Genomic DNA, 19,020 nt, shown 5'->3' with positions numbered 1-19,020 from the left:
CGATCTCCGCGAGGCCTTCGAAGGGTTCGTCGACCAAGGTTCGTACACCGGTGTCAAGGTGCGCCAGACACCATCGATCGCGGCTCTTCGACTAATCGAGCGCCGTCATTCTCGCTATCGGACGCGAAAAGTACCAAGTCGCCTCTCTGCGTTCCAAACTCTCATTCCATTCGCTTTTCTCATCGAATATGCATTTCCTCATCGACGAGCTGTGAATCGCTCGAATTACTCTCGGTCCCCTTGAGCGACTTGTTATTTTTATCAACGGCACAGTTATTCGCGATGGTTCGAAGAGCTTCTGGTGCGTAGCGATTATCGAGATCGAATCGGCCCGTAAACGTGTCGGTCCGATTATTCTCCGAGCATTTTCAGCTGAACGGACCTACCGCTGCGTCGAATTTGCTTTCCCATCGCCAGCTTGCTGATCTTAAAAACAGTTACGACCATTTCGAATTTCCGGACGAGGCGATCAATCGCAGCAAGCTTCTTCGAGCAAAACCTACCTACTTTGTCATTTCCGCGTTAAAATACGCTTCTGTGCACAGACTAACGCGACGATCTCGCGAAGATTGTAACCGACTTTTTATTATTCCTCTAGTTACTTGGGCCGTCGCAGCGACGAAATCGAAAGGCTGTCGAACTAGAGAAGTCGGTCCCCTTTAATCTCGCGCCGCGTAGAAAATTCCTGAAAACGTTTGAGAAGCATTTTCTCCGAGTTTCACGTGCCGATATTCACGGATCGAAGAGAGTCCGCTTGGAGCTAGGTCGCTCGATTTCGTGCGATGAATAAGATTTCCGCGGCGGTAGTCGTACCCAATGGAAACGCGGTTAGAATCAAAGATCAGACGCGCGAACGCTTTCCTCCATGCTCCGTTACGTTTGCTCGTTTACAGTGAAGGTCATCTCGCATCCGGACAACTCGACCAGCTTCGAGGTGATCGAGTCGCAGCTCGAGAATCCCTTGATCGACACGGAACATCGTGATCTAGTGGACATGAAGCAGATACCTGTTCCCGTAGGACACAGTCATAAGACGCAGCATAAGAGGAACCAGACGGACGATCGTAATCGTGAGTATCTACCTTTTTCTTTTGCCATTGTACATTTACAGGGTACGAAGATTAAAGTGCAAACACATTGATACCATAACGTGGTGTACAAATATTAGGTTGTTCCAAAAGCTTCCTTCGTTCTACGAGGAAATACATTTTCTGTTTTATATTGTTTCATTGAATTACGTTTGATCCATTTTGTTCTATTAAGATAAAGACCACAGCATTTGACAGATTAGGTTTCATGTTTGTACAAAGATGCCTCCCTGTGAAACACATGTTTGTAAATGAAATAGACTTTTGGTGCCACTCTGATAATTTAATCCTGAAAAAAATGATTTAGAAGTGGCAGGAAAATTGGACGATACGCGGCGGCGGACTGTGTTACTTTCGCGTCGCTCTATGCATCTCGAGCGACGATTTTCTAAAACAAATCTAAACGATTCTAACGTTTCGAGCAGAAATGCTCGATTCCTAAAAATCCACTTTAATCAGACTCGAAGTACGTATGAAAGCACGTTCTAATTAAAACGCGGGAAACAAGCGTATCTCAGAGGAAAGGAAAGCTTCCGTCGGGTGGCAATTGAACTTCCGCAGACGCGAGGCTTATCGGCGATTTATTTCGCTCCCATCTCGAGTCGACCCTACGACGAGATACGTGGATTCCGGCCGAAAAGTTACGTCGGCTCGTCGGGATTAAAGTTCGAAATCCGGCGACTCGGGAAATAATATGAGTAGATAGGAGGGAAACGGGAGGGAAATGAGGGGACTCGGAGGCGAAATTAAATTAAAGTTTCACGGTGATAAGTCTGGTAGAGAGCGGAGATGCTGCGGCGATATTCCGCGTCCGATCGATTTCGCGGCCAACTTTCACGCCGGCGAGCAAGAGAAAAATTTACGAGGTCTCGTTACTACGTTCCGAACGAGTTTGTACCGCGAAATTCGCCGGATAATTTTGCCTGTGCGCCCGTCCAGGGCTCGTCTCGACGTTGAAATTGCCGACGTAAGAGGGGAAGCGCGTCGACGGCGAGTTGAAAAGACGGCTTCAGCCGCTGCGAAACGGATACATATTTTCCCGGAGACCGTCTCGTAACTCGTGCAACTTGATGGATGGACGAGTTGCGCCACGTTAACAAGAAGAAAACTATGGTCAGCATAATTCCACCGGCAAATACGCGCCGTTTTAGCGGCTGTAAATTCTCGCGGACTCGTGAAAAATGCACAACCTGCAATTTTTTCAGAAACGTATTCGTGTACCGGCTAAACCAATCTTTCGGGTGTTTAATGAGAAGCTAAAACAGCTTTATCAACGTTTAAATTTCTCCGAGTGACGTTATTAAATACCACGAAATATGGTTCGTTTTATTCGAAACTTTAAACTACACATTTGCTACCGTGCGTCTGAAATAAAAATTTTTAAGGCGGCTACTGGCCTAAGCGTTGGATCTCGCGTTGTTTTTCGTTTGGTTCGAGTCAGGTCAGGTCCGTTGGAAGCGCGAGAAAAAATCAACAGCAAAGAAGACGGATGTGAGTGATCGCGGGGACAGAAAGCCGGAGGGTGGGTGGTAAGCGCGAACTATAACGCATCGAGAATTGATTGCATCCGGATCGAACGGCGAGTAATTATCCTTGGTTATCCTTTAATCCAGCGATTACCCGCGTATCGATGTTCCGTCGGGTGATTGATTCGAACGAAACGGCCACTCCTACGCTCCGACGAGCAACGAGAGGCGATCGTGTCCCGCTGTTCAGCGATCCGTTCGGAAGAAACGCGGATGATGGATTTCTCGGCCGAAAAAGCGATTCTGAAAAGCGCGACATCGGAACCAGGTAATTGTTCGTCGTTGTATCCATCTTACCGGTCCTATGATATTTCCACGGTTTCGTTGCGTTAGTTTTCATACTCTCCGCAATACTGGAGCTGTCTATGAGATCATTTAAACGCTTTACGTACAAACAGGATGTCACGAAGCTTCTTTTTCGTGTCTGTCGAGGTTATTAGATGTACGAACAGAGGAACGCGTGGATAAATTGTAAAGTAGAAAATATATTTTAACACAGAAGTGTACAAGTAGGAATATAATTTAAGCTAGTCCCGATCCGCACGCTAGCAGTGAAGCACCCTATAACTGAAAGCCATCGTCGTCTGTTTAGTGTCTATGGTCTGCCTTCGTCCCAGTCTATTGTCTGTACGCTGTCGATGGCTTCAGTGTTTGAGAAAACTAAAAGGACCAAATGTAGAGTTTTCTTGAAAGTGGCGACCGCTTCGACAGTGTCCAATGTTGCGAGGCCAGGATCAAACACAATTAGTCGATATTCGTGACAAGTAACAGGAATGGATTCGGTACGACGTCTCGTAGTTACACGTAGGAATATACACGTTGCAGCCTTTCGAGAGAAATAGTATGGGTGTGAAAATAAGCAATCCAAATTATCGATTCGTGTATCACTCGTGTATTGGTCTCGTTAAGGTAGGATAGAGCAGTCTTAGAGTGGCTGTATCTGCTCATCGGACCGATGAAAATCATCGTGTTCTCGAACGATGTAGGTAGGATTGGAAATTCGTGTAGATGTAATCAAGCCGGCTTTCACCTTGGCGAGGAACAAACGCGCATTTCCCGCCATTCGTCGCGTTCTAATTAAAATTCGTTCGGCCGCTTATTCGGCCGTGTTTCTCCGTGGACCGGGCGGTACGCGGCGCTTAACGAGTCGCTATTTTCTGCCGGTTCGAAAGTCGAATCCTCGACGGACCTGAGCGCCGCTGCAATTTCGCATTCATATATTCAATTTCGGTGGAGCGGCCTGCCGGGACCGGAAACTCGTTTCGACGTTCGAGCGAGGATCTTGCGAGCAGTCGAGGCTCCATTCGAAAAATCGGACCGATAAATTTCTCCTCTGTTCCCTTCCTTTTCTTCCGCGGAGAAAAAAAAAGTAGAGGGAAAAGATAGCATCCTGACGGTGGAATTTGCAAAGAATCGAAATACACTCGTTGCATAGTCAGCCGGTGATCGATCGATTCGATCCATCGAAATGCGTCACGTCAGGGTGAAAGTTAAGCGGTCGATCGAGGGCGTTGGAAATTTGATATAAAGGCGGACTTATCCGCAGAGATTGCCTTCGAAATGGGAAAGAAAGTTTCGTCGGTTTGCTCCATTATCTTGATGGAACTTTATCGGATATTCTTTGGTTCATCGGATAACTGCTTTTCGTCGGATCGATGCTGCATCTTCGAAACTTCTCGTTTCTTGTTCGCGCAACGTTATGGCTTTGCATGCTTGCTAAATCTTGAAAGAATATCGATCATCCTGAGTGAACCTGTGTCAACGTCATCGTTTAATAATCCATACTCCGTGACGTCGACTTGAGTCGGGGCACTGAAACGTTCTTCTACTCGATTAGGCGTAACATCGGAAACGAGCGTTTCGCATTCAGTGCTTACAGCGACGCTACAACCCAGTTGTTCGCGAGGAAAGCTTCAATCTGTTTCGCAGGTCTCAGGAAACAGGCGCTTTCGCGAAATCTTCTCTCGCTCTCGAAGCTCGCGAAGGCAGTCGACTATTACTCGATTAGCTTTCAGAACGGGACAGATCCGCGTTCGCGCTAATTACGCGGTCAAAAGCGGCAGCACGCTTTGAGATTTAGCGCTCGATATCGACAGGGTGAAAGCGATTTCGTGTATTTTTCTCCGCGGTTCGTTCCCTCTGCCTCTCGTTCGCTGAAGAGTGACAAGAGAAGAAAAAGAGAAATACAGGGGGAGAAAGAGGTGGGCGCAAAATCGTTGCTCGTTATCGGTGGAGTTAAACAAACGGGTCACCGTAATTATAACTCACAGCGGTGCGCGCATCTAGGTCCGGGCATGCGCCCGCCTCCGCGCACCTGCGAGCACGTTCGAGTGTGCTCGTCAAAAGTGCGCCCCTATCGATTTCGGATATATAAAGTAAAATCCGACCGCGAACGTGCCGTATGCCCTACATTTTTCCTTTTCCCGCGAAAACGCGAGGATTCAGTACGCGCTACGAAACAATCTTTCTCCGGCCTCGTTCGCTGAAACGATCGTTCCTTGGCCAGCGACGAAATTGCATTTCGAGTATCGTACGTTTCAAACTAGATACGAACATGCGTTTGCTTGTTCGGAAGATATTCAAGCTACTGTAAGTCGTGGCTGGTAATATGCGCAAGTTAAATAGAATCCTTTGATGCAACGTAATTAGGAAAGTATTCATCGTGTTACTCAACAAGTCTAGTTACATTAGGTGTCCAAGCACGTCGCGTCGCCTTGCAAGCCCTTAATCGGTTTACTTAATCGAACTTGCTGGTGCATCGTGGACCTACAAGTTGTTCGCAAGTCTCTTGGAGCTAGGTCAAGGTAGTTCCTAAGAACACCACCATAGTAACCATAGAGCGTGTAAGCCCGTGCTAGATGATAAGGGCAAAAGTAAACGGTTGTTCGTCGATGATAAAGTAACTGGAGAGCGGAAAATAGTTTCATCCGAAATCGTTCGATTCGACATTTTTATACCTATTTTCATTCTCGTTTGGGAAACAACAGCACGAGCTCGGTTGTCGGTAATTAACGCTTGTACATCTTCGTACGTCGTTCCACCAGTCGAAACGAACGAATCTCGTCGGTCATCGAGCCAGGAAAATTCGGAGAACGCGTGGCTCGAGTTATCCCGAGTTTCGTCATTCGAAACGATAATTATCCGTTTCGGAGTGTTTCGTGTTTCCACTGGGATTCGATGTTCGCTCGTCTGCAGATGCGCGTCTTCCTCTCCGCTTGCTATTTCATTTAATTAACAGGAAAGTGGGTTGAGTGTAGTCGCGTTTGAATGATCGTTGCGCCCATCTATATACGCAATAATAACGATAATAATCCAAAGCTTGGACGCTTTTAATAACACTCGTCCCAGGAAATCCTTGCTGCCCTCGCGTTCGCTGGTAGGTCAGACGCGTGACGAATTAGGTTAGTGGCAAAACGACGTCGTGTCGAAGTCCCTTGTCGATCACTTATTTACTAATTCAAATACGATACCTATATTCTGGGAAGATTTTTCAACGTGTAAACGTCATGTGTTTGATAAATTATTATTTACGTCATGGCTGATCGATATTCTCCTCTCTATCGTCATCCGAGGGTAGGTACTTCGCGTCTCGATTCTCTCTCGTTTCTCCCTCTAAACAATCGATTCCTTGCGGAGCATATTCGTTCTGTCATTTGCTTCAGTTGCGTAACAGTCGCTCAAACACGGTTTCCAATTCGTACGTTTCGTGCACACAGCGACGAGAAACGTCTGGAAGAAAAGGAACGAAACGCAACAGCAGAAGGTACGATCTCGACTTTTACTCGCAATTTCGTTCCCCTCCTCGTCCTTCTGCTCGTTATTTGTATACTCGCCGTTTAATCGTGTCGCGTGTACACAACGAGGCCAACCGCAAAAACGCTGGTTCGAAATTGCTGTCAAATAATTTTTCGCTCTCGTAGAGAAAGCACAGTTTGTTTTTCATTTGTCCGCGAGGGTGGCGTGTTTGGTTGGCGTCGCCCGATCGATTAGCTCGATCGATCGCATATTTGCAAAGCCCGTCCGGTTCGTTATAAATTTCAACCAATACTTTTGCTTACTTGGAAATTTGTTTTATCCCGCGGCGTCCCACCTTTCAACGTAGCGTTTTTCCCCGCAAAGTACCCGACGTCGAGCAGTCGCGTCGACCGCTTAATTATCCAATTAACTTCAAACATACGAAACGCGATTACAATCGTCGAGAGCCGTCGGCTAGCGACCGTTTTGCCGCTTTTTCGCGCTTCCCCCCCGTATTTTATCGGCTATTAGCGGCGCGCTAATTAGTCCACCGTCACGATATATCACGTTACAATCCCGCGTAAACGCAAACAGACGCGACAACGCGTCGCAAGATACACAGAATCAGCGATACGGAAGCATCGATCCCCGCGATTTCCTACTACGAGGATTTCACGCTTCGTCGATTCCTCCATTCCACGAATTCTTCTTCTTTCGCTACCTCTCGAACCTGAATTCCCGCTCGACGCTTCACAGCGACGCGAATTAGGAAAATGGTACACGGTCTTCCTAGTCCTCGAGTCTCCTTGGTTCCTCGATTCTCTCTCATCCGTTCCACAAACCCCATCCCTCTCCTACCAGAGAACAATTCCGTGGCTCGGTTTTCGCGGTTATTTAGCCACGATACTCGCAAGTATGTCGAAACAGACGAGCCTAAACTCTCAGACGTATCGTGTGGAAATTCCTAACCACGGAATTTCAACGAAAGCCGAACGATGCCGGTATCGAACGAGTCTGTCGCGTCTCGATCCTCCGGTTTCCGACCAAACTCTCCAAGACTCTTTTCCTCGCGTATATATTTCACCGTGGCCCGAATCGACGGCGAACAATCGCCGAACGGACGCGGTCGTTTTTATCCGTGATGGAGACCGATTTGCCTCGCTCGCGAGTTCTAACGAGGCTCGTCGAGTTTCCAGGCTGGTGTGCAGCTGCGTCACCGGAAAGGTTCGGCGGCTGCTTCAGGACGGATATACCCTGACGGGAGGGCGGGTCGCGGCATCGATCTCTCCAGCAGCCAGACGGACACCGGTTCCAATTACCGCCGTTTCGAATTGGCTGTGTTTCTCCGACCAACTAGAGGAATCTGCTCGCGATCGAGTCAAGGCACCGCCCAGCCCGCGTTCTCCGAACTTCCCGCGATTGATATTCCTGCGCCACTCGACGACCTCGTGTCTCCTTCTTCTCGCTCCAGCTATCGCGCGTCTCTCGGTCAGGAAACTGGTTGCCGAGTTGGTCGAGGAGAATGGTTTTTGTCGACAACGGTAACGATGATTTTAATTGGACGATGCTGCGTGACGTTTCGTGAACGCCTCGGAAACAATTAAGGGGAATTTATGCGGAGGGCGTAACAGATCGGACGTTAATTGGACGTTTCTACCATAGTGATTCAGCGACGATCATTGGAATGATGGAATTTTGCTCGTGGGATAACGCTGACGATGATAACAACAACGAAAGACGAGAATCAAACTTGTCAATGTAAGTAGAATTATCTTCTACGTCACTCGGGTCTCTGACGACACCAGATACCGTTCTTTTCTTGTCGAACAAGCATCGATAGAATCTTTAAGGCGACGTAACTTCGGACAACTTTATTTAGGGAGGACGATCGGTGCCATCGATTCAAGGACACCGGTGGTATCCGCCTACCTCATAACGCGAGCCATCCGCTCCAAAACTGCGGGAATATCAATAGAGGGAATCCACCGTGGTGGATAGAGTAAGAGAACATGTTTCCACGACGCTGCCGGCGCCAGGCATCCCGAATGAATTTATTCGGCGACCTTAGCTCGAGAGCGGAATTTTCAATGCGCTCTGTACTCTTATTGGCACTGATATATTCGAGAAACTTTTATTCGGGATCGTAAATTATCGGAATATTGCTACCAAAGTCCCGCTTTGAATCAGACTTCGCTTTAGCGTATACGAAGCAAGAGATTGCGTTAAGGAGTCGTTTTATCGATAACGATCCCGACAACTTTTTCTCCAAACTAACTTTCAACGATATCCTCGATAAGAATATACGATAAAGATAAGTTGGACGCTCTTGTTTACCATATATTTTTCGACTAATTTCTCTTGGTCCTTCGGTTGTCAAGACCATCAACAAGCGAGTTTCTTTGACAACAGTTTCGCAACTAGTTCGTCCGCTTCGTTCACCGCGAGTGGAACGGATCGAAGCTATTCGCGAAATCAACTTGGCCCGTAGAAACGATTCAACGATTCTGTTACGCGAGCGTATTCAACAACGACGTTTTCTATCGTACCAGAATTTACGCCTAACCTTCGATGCTACGAAGATATCGGTCGACGAAAGCGAAGGGAAGCTGCACGGATCGGCGACTCCTCGCAAATTACTCCGCCGCTTGAAGTTACTCGCTCGTTTTTGCTCGTCACGACGACGATTCCCCTTTCGATTTCTTTCAGCAAGTCGGCCGAGTCGAGAAGTTATTTATCGTTGTGGCTCTTTCATCGACGATACAGAATACAACAGCTTCGACGCTATAGAATCGTTTTGTAATTTTATAGGAAACTTGCAGATTCGCAAAGTGGTCTCAGAGGTATCGAACGAAATGTCCGTTCGGCCAATCGACAAGCTCGAAACTTCTCGAGCAGACAACGACGATCGAAGATGGGTGGAAGGTTAGAGAGGGAGCACCCATCGTAACGAAGATTTGGAGGGCGGCGATTAAAGCGATCAGGGTAGGAAGAAACAGAAAGACGTCGGCCGGTCGTTTGTCTTAATAAAGTGCGTCGAAGGCACGCTGTTCGAAACGGCTGACTTATGGCTAGTCATCCGAGTAGGCTGCGCCCCTCTTACGACCCGTTTCTAGTGGTTTTTCGCTGCGGTAGGAAGGTAGAGACTGGCGTTCCACCGATATTCAGAAGGGTTCTTCGAGTCCCAAGGTCGTTAACCCTGCCTACCAAGTCCATCAATCGAACAAGGGTGGCTGGTTAACGATGCCAAGCATTCGTCATCGGGTGGATCCTATCTCGGCCACCCTCGAAGTTACCTCGTTTCATGCTCCTTTCAACTCCTTTACCTTGTCCCGAGTGGTTTCTCTTCGATGGCCTCGGATAACCGTCGTACTTTGGATATTTATCGCCGATTAGAGGGGCAAATTGGGATAAATGAAAAATTTTCTCCAGCCTGCGTGGACTAACAGGATTCGTAACATTTTTACTTTCGTGTTTAACAGGGCAAATTAACGACAGTTTACACGCGAAAGGAATTTCCTATTCCACGACGTCCGCTTTATTCATCGTCTTTTTGATCTTACTTCATTAATAAGCGCTGCTCGAGCCTTGTAAATTCCAGTTTCGCTCGGCAAAATCAAGTAGCGCGGCCGATGTTATTTGCATAAATAAACAATTATTCTCGACGATTATTTTTAAGTGGCAAGTGTACCCAGGATAAATATCGGCCGATAAATATTCAAGATTCGCTGTGAGGGGCCGTCTTTTTTTCCGGACAGGCAAACCGGTCACCTAATGATTTATCATTTGCCTTCGCTAGCCACCTGGAAGCTTGGTTTATATCTCGCCGCATTTTTCCTTGCCACGCTACATGCAGAAGTCTTTTTATCGAAAGAGAACTTGCAAGTTCGTAGACCTTAAATCATAAGCTCCGTCGCTTTAGGACGCATAAGCAGATTCGGTTAAGTTTAACGCAACATATGAACATAAGTTCGCCGCCCTGCTAAAGCTCTCTCTAAACTAGCTAAACATACGTTCCGCTTTCTACGCTCCTCGTGAACTGCGAGCTTTTGCCACACGCTATTCTCCCTTAAGGAGAGACTCGACGTATACATAAACCCTTGGAACCACCAGTTAGCCATGCTAACATTTGTCCCTGTTCCCAGGATCTTTAACTCGCAAACATAACACTCGTATTCGCCCACGAAATCCTGTCAATCTCTCTCACCACGTTCTGTACAACGTGTTTCGATCCTACTTTTCCACAGAGACGTCCGTGGTGTTACCATCCGCTTCGTCGGATCTGGACAAGATCCAGCAGCCGGTCAAGGTCGTGCTTTCCAGCACTTGTCACCACGCGTACAATGCTTGCAGGTGGGTTAAAAAAATATTATCCACTCTTAATCTTAATCTTTAAACGCAAAATCTGTATTCTCATATTGTTTCTGACATTTCGAAATTTTCTCGAACCTGACGGTTTCGGTTTGACGATTCGTTAAACGCTCTTTTCGCTGTTAGCTGTGATTTTCTCGGAATTCTTTAACAAAAGTGGCATTAGTTTGCGATAGTTGTTTTTAAGAAGCTTCGAATTTGTTAAGTCTGTGAATTCTCGTTGCAGGAACGATCCAGAGTGCAAGGTATTGATGGAACCGGTGCTGAACCATTGCGACTCGACGAGTTGCGCGAGGAACGAGTGTATGGAAGCGTTGCAGAATTTCTACAAATCCGCGAATCACAAGCACTCGGTAGAGATCGCGTTCTGTCTGTGCAGGTGAGTCGTAAGAGACGCCGGGCCGACCATCGAAATCGCAGAATATGCGAAAGTTGGATCGACGACGAAACGAGGCGTGCACGAAAAATAGAAAATTCGACCGGTAGCAAAATCGTTTCTTGTCCGATCGTGCGATAGTTATCGAAATAACGAGATAAAAAAATTCTATAAATCCACGATACGCAACCCGTGTGAAAATCGTTTTCCGCTCGCAGCGGCTTCGGTAGAGAGAATATTCCGGTGTACTCGCAAATCGATGTCTGTCGACGATAAAAAACGAACGAAACAATAAAAAAAAGGGGGGTGGGAGAAGGTTGAGCCGGCCACTTGTCGGGGCCCACGGGATTTTATGAATTTGCATGCGATCCGTGTTATTTATATTTATTAAAACAAAAATATTCTTGAACGATTCGAGTGGATTGTTTCGTAGGGGTCAGGTGGCAGATAGAGCGGAAGAAATTGTTATATCGTATTCGTGGATGGCATTCACGGAAAAGAGCAGAAACCTCCTATTTGGAACGGTATCGAATTAATCGCGGAAACAATTAACCCGGCGGGTATCACAGGCGGAAGATAAATTCGGCCGCTAATTAATTTCGTGCTTGATTAATGAAGGATCGAATAACCACAGCCGGCGAAGATATTCCACAATCGTGGTCACCGCACTGATCGCGATGAGTCAACCAACGATGATGCAACGAATATGCAACGAGTATGCAACGATCATCGACATACGTGGCTATCTTTAAATGAGATCGTGCTCTTCCATGGCGAAATGAAATCCGCGAGAATTTAAAGGATTATTCGAACGAGCGAGACGAAGGGATGGCTGGTAACGCGACTCGGCCGGATACGACTCAATTAAGACCGCTTGTCTTTGTACATTTGCCGTAATCCTGAGTAAACTCACGGCAAAAGTGATAGGGAAAGACAAAGGTGGGTCAGAGGAGAGCATAGCCTCGTACAAAGAACCGTCGTTGCGCTGGAAATACTCGGAGTTCTGCATCTCTAATCCCTTCGCGCGAACGGCAACCAGTCGGGGCTTCTTTTCGAAGGAAACTCCTTTAACTTTTAAGTGGCTTTTGCCCACGAAACAATGCAGAAACTTTCTATCCGTCTTTCAGGTTTTTTCTTCCACCACTTTTTTTTCACTCCAACTTTTCCCGTACGCCGTATTCATTGTCCCGGCCACCGTTTCTTTGTCTAACCGCCCCGAAACACGAGATATCGGTATCATCTCGGGATTTATTAATATTTGACGACTCTCGTTGTACCCGGACTTCGTCGTGTCTTTGACAAATTGGAACTCGTATTCTCCAGCTGCTATCCTAAGATGCAACGATTAATTTAGCACTATGGGGGCGGTTGCTTGCGAGATATCCGAGGAAAATTCAAAGGATCGTCGAACGATCGTTCGTTCGATCAGCTGGTTTAATTTTTGATCGATCGAATGCCTCGGGATTAGGCAAAATATTAGAACGTTCTATAGTTTCGCCGGGGATATTGATAAAACGTAAAAATTGATAGAAGAAAGAGAGCACGAGCGACGTACGTGGATGAGAAAAGAATCGAACGACACGAGAGAGCAAAGGGAAAGGAAAGTCTCGAGGTCGAATAAAATACGTGGCGGTCTCGTTTAATGCTCGTTGAGCAATACCCACCTTGCGGTGCCTGGGAATTTCTCCCTTAAAACTTGCTGGAGCCCTTGGGAAGGTAGATGGAGATCTCTTACTCTCTGGGTAGACTCCAGGACGGTGCTCTGTGATGCGGTAAATCGTTTCGTCTTCCCTTTGTTTCCGCAATCTGACCACACTGACGAATCGAATCGCTCGTTTTAAAACCAAATATCTTCCCATTATCCGCGCTATCTTAATAATCCTTTCGACAATCTATCGTCTAATCGTAAATTTCGATCTTCAGAAATACGTGTATCGATATCGTTCGACAAAACGGTCGCGAACAAATGTAATAAATAAAATAAGAATAAGGTTTTTTTTTTCTTTTTTGCAGAAAAACAGACGGCAAGAAGGACGAGTGCATGATCGCGCAGGAAAAGATGTACCCTGCGTGCGCGCAACGTACCGAGGGCGATTTGCCGACCTGTCACAGTTTGGCAGAAGCCTGCAAGGAACACGAGGCATGCAAGTACGTTGGAAATATCGGAACAGCCTAATTAACAATGTAATATCGATTACGAGATCGCTTATAATATCGTCGTATAAAATTAATACAGCATCGTTGAAGGTTCACGAAAGAAGGTTAATAACGCTTAATCCAAGAAAAATGAATCTCTCCATTTTCACGGTGAACATCGTAATCTCGTAGTTGAAAGACGAAAGAGGCAAGAGAAACGAGATTAATCGAGGCTGTATTAAGATCGCAAAAATTAATCGGCCCCGTGGACAACAATGGCGGGACAATTTTGTCTGGCGCTTATCGCGAACAGCAACGGCTAGATTGTATCGTCGGTCTGGATAAACCGGACCTTTTGATTAAACGCTTCGAATCCTTTTTTCTCACGTTGGCCAACTCCCGAATGGAAGGGATGGCCGTTTCAATTTGAAAGTTAAATTGCGAGTCAACGAGACGCGGCTTGATCCAGTCTTGCCACGTAATGAAACACTTCATTATTAAGAAAAAGACGTCCGTCCAGCCGCACTGCAATTACGATAACCGTCGGATCCGCTCGGAATTCGACACGATGCGAGGTCAGCTGAAAAAGCTGAAGCTATTTATCGCCAGTCGATTAACGGAGTGTAATTAAAATCCGGCCGTTGATTAATTCGATTGAAAATTTTGAATTGGAAAGGAATCGTGAACTGCCCCTGCGAGCGTTTATGCGAACGCAAATATTCATGGCGGATCGATTTCGATCGACCGGCGGTTGGATCGCGCGACAATTGAATTACAGCGTACATATATCGTAGAGGCATTTTAATTGATTTATTATCACACCGTGATACGAATTCGTTTTTATCGCGTCGAATATTCTTTAATCGTTTGATGCATTATGCAACAATTTTTATAACGAGGTGCCGCGTTCTATCGAAAAGACGAGTCGTAATCGAACAAATAAATTACGGCGATTATCCTGATTTTATCGTATACAATTGCTCGAATAACAATCCATGAATCATCACAATTATATGTATTATTAATAGCTTCCGTATGCAGAAAACATTCGACGAGCCTATAATCGAGCAAACTCGATGAAACCATCTCGTGCATAACGCTCTACGTCCTATAAACACACACGCGCATATCCTAACAGAACCGCGATTATCCTGAAAACAATTTAGAAAGCAGGTCAAAGTCCCGCGCAAAAATGCGGAAATTCTATTGGGCCGTTGACATGTTTACAACTCTGACCGAATAATTTCGATTTCAATTTTGGCCGAGCGACAAAGGGAGAGAGAGAAAGAGGGAGAGAGAGCTGCTGCTCGTCCTCGAAACGTCAGTCTTCGTCGGAAGTTCGTGACGAGCGCTTTGATGATACTGGTCGTTTAGATGCTCGCGAATAGTTCACGGCGTAACCTAATTACTACGTTGCGTAGAGCGAGGTTGGAGTACTACGAGCAAAACTGCGCGGTGGACAGCGTAACGAAGAAGTGTGCCGGTCCAACGGCAGAATGCAGGAAAGCGATGCTGGGAATACTTGGCACGGAACTACGATCGAACTGCGCGTGCAAGGGCACGGAGCTCACGCAACTTTACGATTGCTTGGGCTGGCAGAGACTCCTCTGGGTGAACCCTTGCGTGGGTGAGTACCTAAAAAAAAATCCAACCTTTAACATTTTATCAGTTGGTCGTTGATAAAATATTACGCGTGCTTCGAGAAAAATTTGTTCGCAAAGCACGAACTTTCTCGTATTTTCGTTTTTACAGTGTCTCCAAGTTAGACAAGTTTATTTATGACAGATAGCCTGTGCGTAAATATAACGCCTTTACGTAGGCGTTCGATAGAAAGAATAACAAGAGTCGTGGGACGCGCGTTTCGACGTAATCGACCCTTTTCGATCGACAAAAATGTTCACGCGATAACATAAGCGAAAGAAGATGAAAGAGAGCGACTGTTTCGTCGCAGATACAATTCCCTCGATGCTCTAAGCGGCGGACGATGTCCGTTCTCCGGGGAAAAAACTTGGAGCAGGCCGTGTCTTTCCCGCGATAAAATCATCCGACGGGATTAAACATTTGCCCAAAAGAACGGCGAAACGTTCGAGACAATACGATGTGCCAGTCCGTACGGTGATTAATATCTGAGACGATTAATATCTGAGCGATGACAGAGCCGATTCCTTTGCGCACGCTCATCTTATTTTTATCATCCGCCCTGGCCCCCGGCTAAATATGTAATTCGGCCGTTTATTGAAAAACGTGATGAATGGCTTTAGTCTCTAACTCTCTCGGCGTTCTATGTTCGGATACACCTCGATTCTACGAATATCATAAATTATTTTTTAAACAAGATTTATTGCCTTTTTACAAGGGAGCAAACGGCAAAGAAAGTACGAAATGGAAGAAAGATAGGACGAGTCAATAGAGCTACGGGAACTCGTGTCTTATCCAAGTTCCAGACCGGAGCATAAAGACGTTCATCTGTAGCGATCGTCTAGCGATCGCCAGGGTTCATTGAGATCGCGGAATTGCTATTACATTGAACGAAAGAACGTACGGACGAGCGAAACGGGACTTTTATCGATCTTACATCTGTTACCGCGAATCGCGTTGCAAAACTCGATGGTAGCCGGCATTCAGCCGACAGATAAGTCATTTAGATATGAAGAAATTGCGCTTGCTGCTCGATCGAGAAGTGCATCGCCTGTATACGTGTGTACGCGCGCGTGTGTGTATGTGTGTGTCGGCGTTAACTGCATCGACCAGCTCGATCGTCTTTCGTCGATTCCCGATAGGAAATGTAGGTCAAACAGCAGGGTTTGATGGCCTCCTTTCGCCTGGCCGATAAACACGTTAGATGCAAATTAACCTGGACCATCCTGCTATGGTGTGAATTTATTTACCAACCCGTTAGCTGAAACGTACGATTCGATCGATTCGACGATCGTCCGTTTCATTTTTTCCGGTGTTAAGGGATAGATGTGTTCATCCTAGAGAGCCAAAGTAATTTTAGAAGATTTTTGAAGCAATCATAGATAGTGGAGAGAAGGCATTAAGACGAAGTTGCCGATGGTTTCAGTCGAATCTCAGAAAGATTATCACGCGAGGAGGAAACATCATCATTACCCGAGGACCACGACAACGACGGTCTCGTCGACTACCAAGTCACCGGTTAGCACGACGACGGTTACCATGGTGGAGCAAGTGGAAGATAATAAAATACCGGAAGTGACGAGATGGACGACCACAGAACCTACAGAAACTTGGGAAATCACCACCACCAGCAGTACCACCATAAGTACCACTCCTAGCACTACTACCACAACTACCACGCCACCTCGTAAGTGTCCATTCGCTGCTAATAATAATCTTGTCTATCTGCAGATTTTCTTCCCTTTTCAAGTCGTAAACAATTACATCAATTGGTCTTCGAATTGACAACTTAAATAGAGTCGAGTGCGCGACGACAAGGGGCAATTACTCACGCGGGGATTGGCAAATCGGTGAAGTAAAAGAAGCAAAGTATTGAAATCTCGGAGAAAGAAAGTCGACGAAGGAAAAGAGCGATGCGTGAGCGCGGTATTTCTCGAATGGGAAAAGCGCAGCTCCTTTGATCGTTCGAACCGGACGAGAGAGATTCTGTTCAGGACACACGAGGAATTTTCGTTTCGTTGCCGCGAAAGCCCGTGCGTCGAATGTTACAAAGCGAATCGATGGGGTGGGAGGGCTTGAAACGGGCTAAAAGAAAGATTCGAAATGGGGAATGGGTGTGGCGACGGTTAGGGGTTGAGACGAGGGCGGGAACTGGGGAAAGAAGACAGGAAAACAGTTTGCCGGGTAACGTGTAGCACACGTCTGAACGTTCGTCTCTTTATAGGCTTCTGTGTGGTTCAAAGGCCGAGGCAAAGTCACCAATACATAAGGGAGGGCGAAGGCAAGAGGGTGAGTTCGACGATCTGCAAGGTATTTTCGCGAGCGACCGGGCGAAAAGCGTTCTCGGCCGGCTGGCAGATTCGAGAAACACGGGCTACGATTTGGAAACCAATCGAAAGTTCAGAAAGATTAGAGCAGCGAAAAATTCTGGCGGTTGAAACGGAATTTTTCTTTAAATACAGGATAACTGTGGCATGGAGTATGTTGAAATTCGAATGCCGTTTTACTCGCTCGATAAATAATTTGGCTGTGTTTCGCGCAAATTTCCCGCCGGTTTGGCTGCGATTATTAAAAGCGAACAATGTTACAAGTATGTATTGTGCGACGTTGGTGACTTTAATCGCGTACGCGACGATGTAACATAAACGGAAATTCAGAAATTTGATACTCTCGCAGCGCTTAGGGGAAACACGAGGGAAAGCTTTTAATTGGCGAGAAAGTAAAGAAACGCGAGCGGAAATGATAAACAAGCTTTTAACGCTGTTTCGTGCAATGTAAAAATGCGAACCATTGAATACGCGAATACGAGTATTGCCGGCGAAAAGAGACGAAGATCTTTTTTTCACCATGCGGGGTTCATTATCTCGTCGATCGATGTCGGTGAATTAACAACAATGTCGAATGGTGACTGGAAATTTTAATTCCGAGTATCGCGATTAACGTCGACGATAATTAATATTCAACGTACGCTGTTTTCAAGCCGGGCCATTCATCTTTAAAACGAAATACCATATATCTTGATTATCGTGTTCCATTACAATTATCGATTTCGAAATAATGACACAGCCGGTAAACTGACCAGATCTAACGTTCGACTGATCTTGGGACTTTTCCCCTCAAATTTAATCTTCACAAAATTACAGTAAATTCAAACGAGACAGAAAGGAAACATTCGTCGGTCATACTCGATAGCGGATTTTACATTTCCGCATATTTAAAAACGGCAATGTTTTAACGTGTCTTGTTTATACATCTGCCTGGACTTTGATCCTTTTTCTCTTTAACTAAAAACGAGTCGTAGCCAAATCGATTCAATGTAACTCGTCCGTGTCTCTCGAAGAAGATTTAGACCAAAGCTATACTCTTTGAACTGCGAACCAACCAACCGTATACTTGATCCGTGTAGCTATATCGCGAGGACGAGCCGGAATGTTCCGAGCTGTGTCAGTGCGGCGAGGGTGAAGTTTTGATCTGCAACACGATCTGCGTGGACTCGTCGCCCTGCAAGACAGACTTTGCATTTTACAATCACGAAGCACCGGCGTATCAGGCGCATCGCGGACCCTGCCTTTGCTATAGCGGTCGTTTCATATGCATGCGGCCCTCACCAGGTGAATGTTTCTCATTTATAATAATTTATTTCAGTACACAGGAAATATCAAATTCGCATAAAAGACAGATAATAGCAATCATGTCTAAAAGCACAAACGGGTATAGCAAAAGAACAACGAAAAGACGAACGGCAACCTGACCCAAACGATAATCTAAACGAAATAATTCAAATATTTTTTCATCGATTTAATGAGAAACTTGGTTGCAACTCAAGTTGATGAAACGAAAATACTTTTTGTACTATAGATCGTTTGCCTGGTCTTTAGATATTAAAAATGTTAAATGCTACCGTGGCTTCGTGATAATATCTTTCCATAATTTTTCTCTACAGACGCTTATTCTATACCGCACGGAGTTTTCATGTTCCTGGGCTACAGCGAAAAGGACGAGAGCTTATTGCGACGACACAATAACCTCACCGTCCTGGACGCAGTGTCGTCCCTCGATAACTTCATGAGAGAAGAAGTTAATAACCAGGTAAAACACCTCACCTTATTATCCATCATTCTTACTAAAAACGTCTCGTACCGTCGGTTGACCT

At 46.0% G+C, this 19,020-nt stretch overlaps 1 protein-coding gene across 1 annotated transcript in view; it reads left to right on the top strand.

The window, feature by feature from the left end:
• Positions 1-18,349, top strand: part of LOC100742880 — a 200,368-nt gene extending 182,019 nt beyond the window's left edge. The window contains 3 exon segments of the mRNA XM_033324001.1: positions 16,484-16,554; positions 17,092-17,156; positions 18,274-18,349. Of these exon segments, the coding sequence (XP_033179892.1) occupies positions 16,484-16,512 (29 nt within the window). The 3' untranslated portion in view covers positions 16,513-16,554; positions 17,092-17,156; positions 18,274-18,349.
• The last annotated feature ends 671 nt before the right edge of the window (positions 18,350-19,020 follow it).

The sequence above is a fragment of the Bombus impatiens genome, unplaced genomic scaffold (genome assembly GCF_000188095.3).
Source record: "Bombus impatiens unplaced genomic scaffold, BIMP_2.2 scf_1445, whole genome shotgun sequence".
Lineage (NCBI taxonomy): Eukaryota > Metazoa > Arthropoda > Insecta > Hymenoptera > Apidae > Bombus > Bombus impatiens.
The sequence above is the reverse complement of the archived record's forward strand: the minus strand, read 5'-3'. Positions and strand labels throughout refer to the sequence as shown.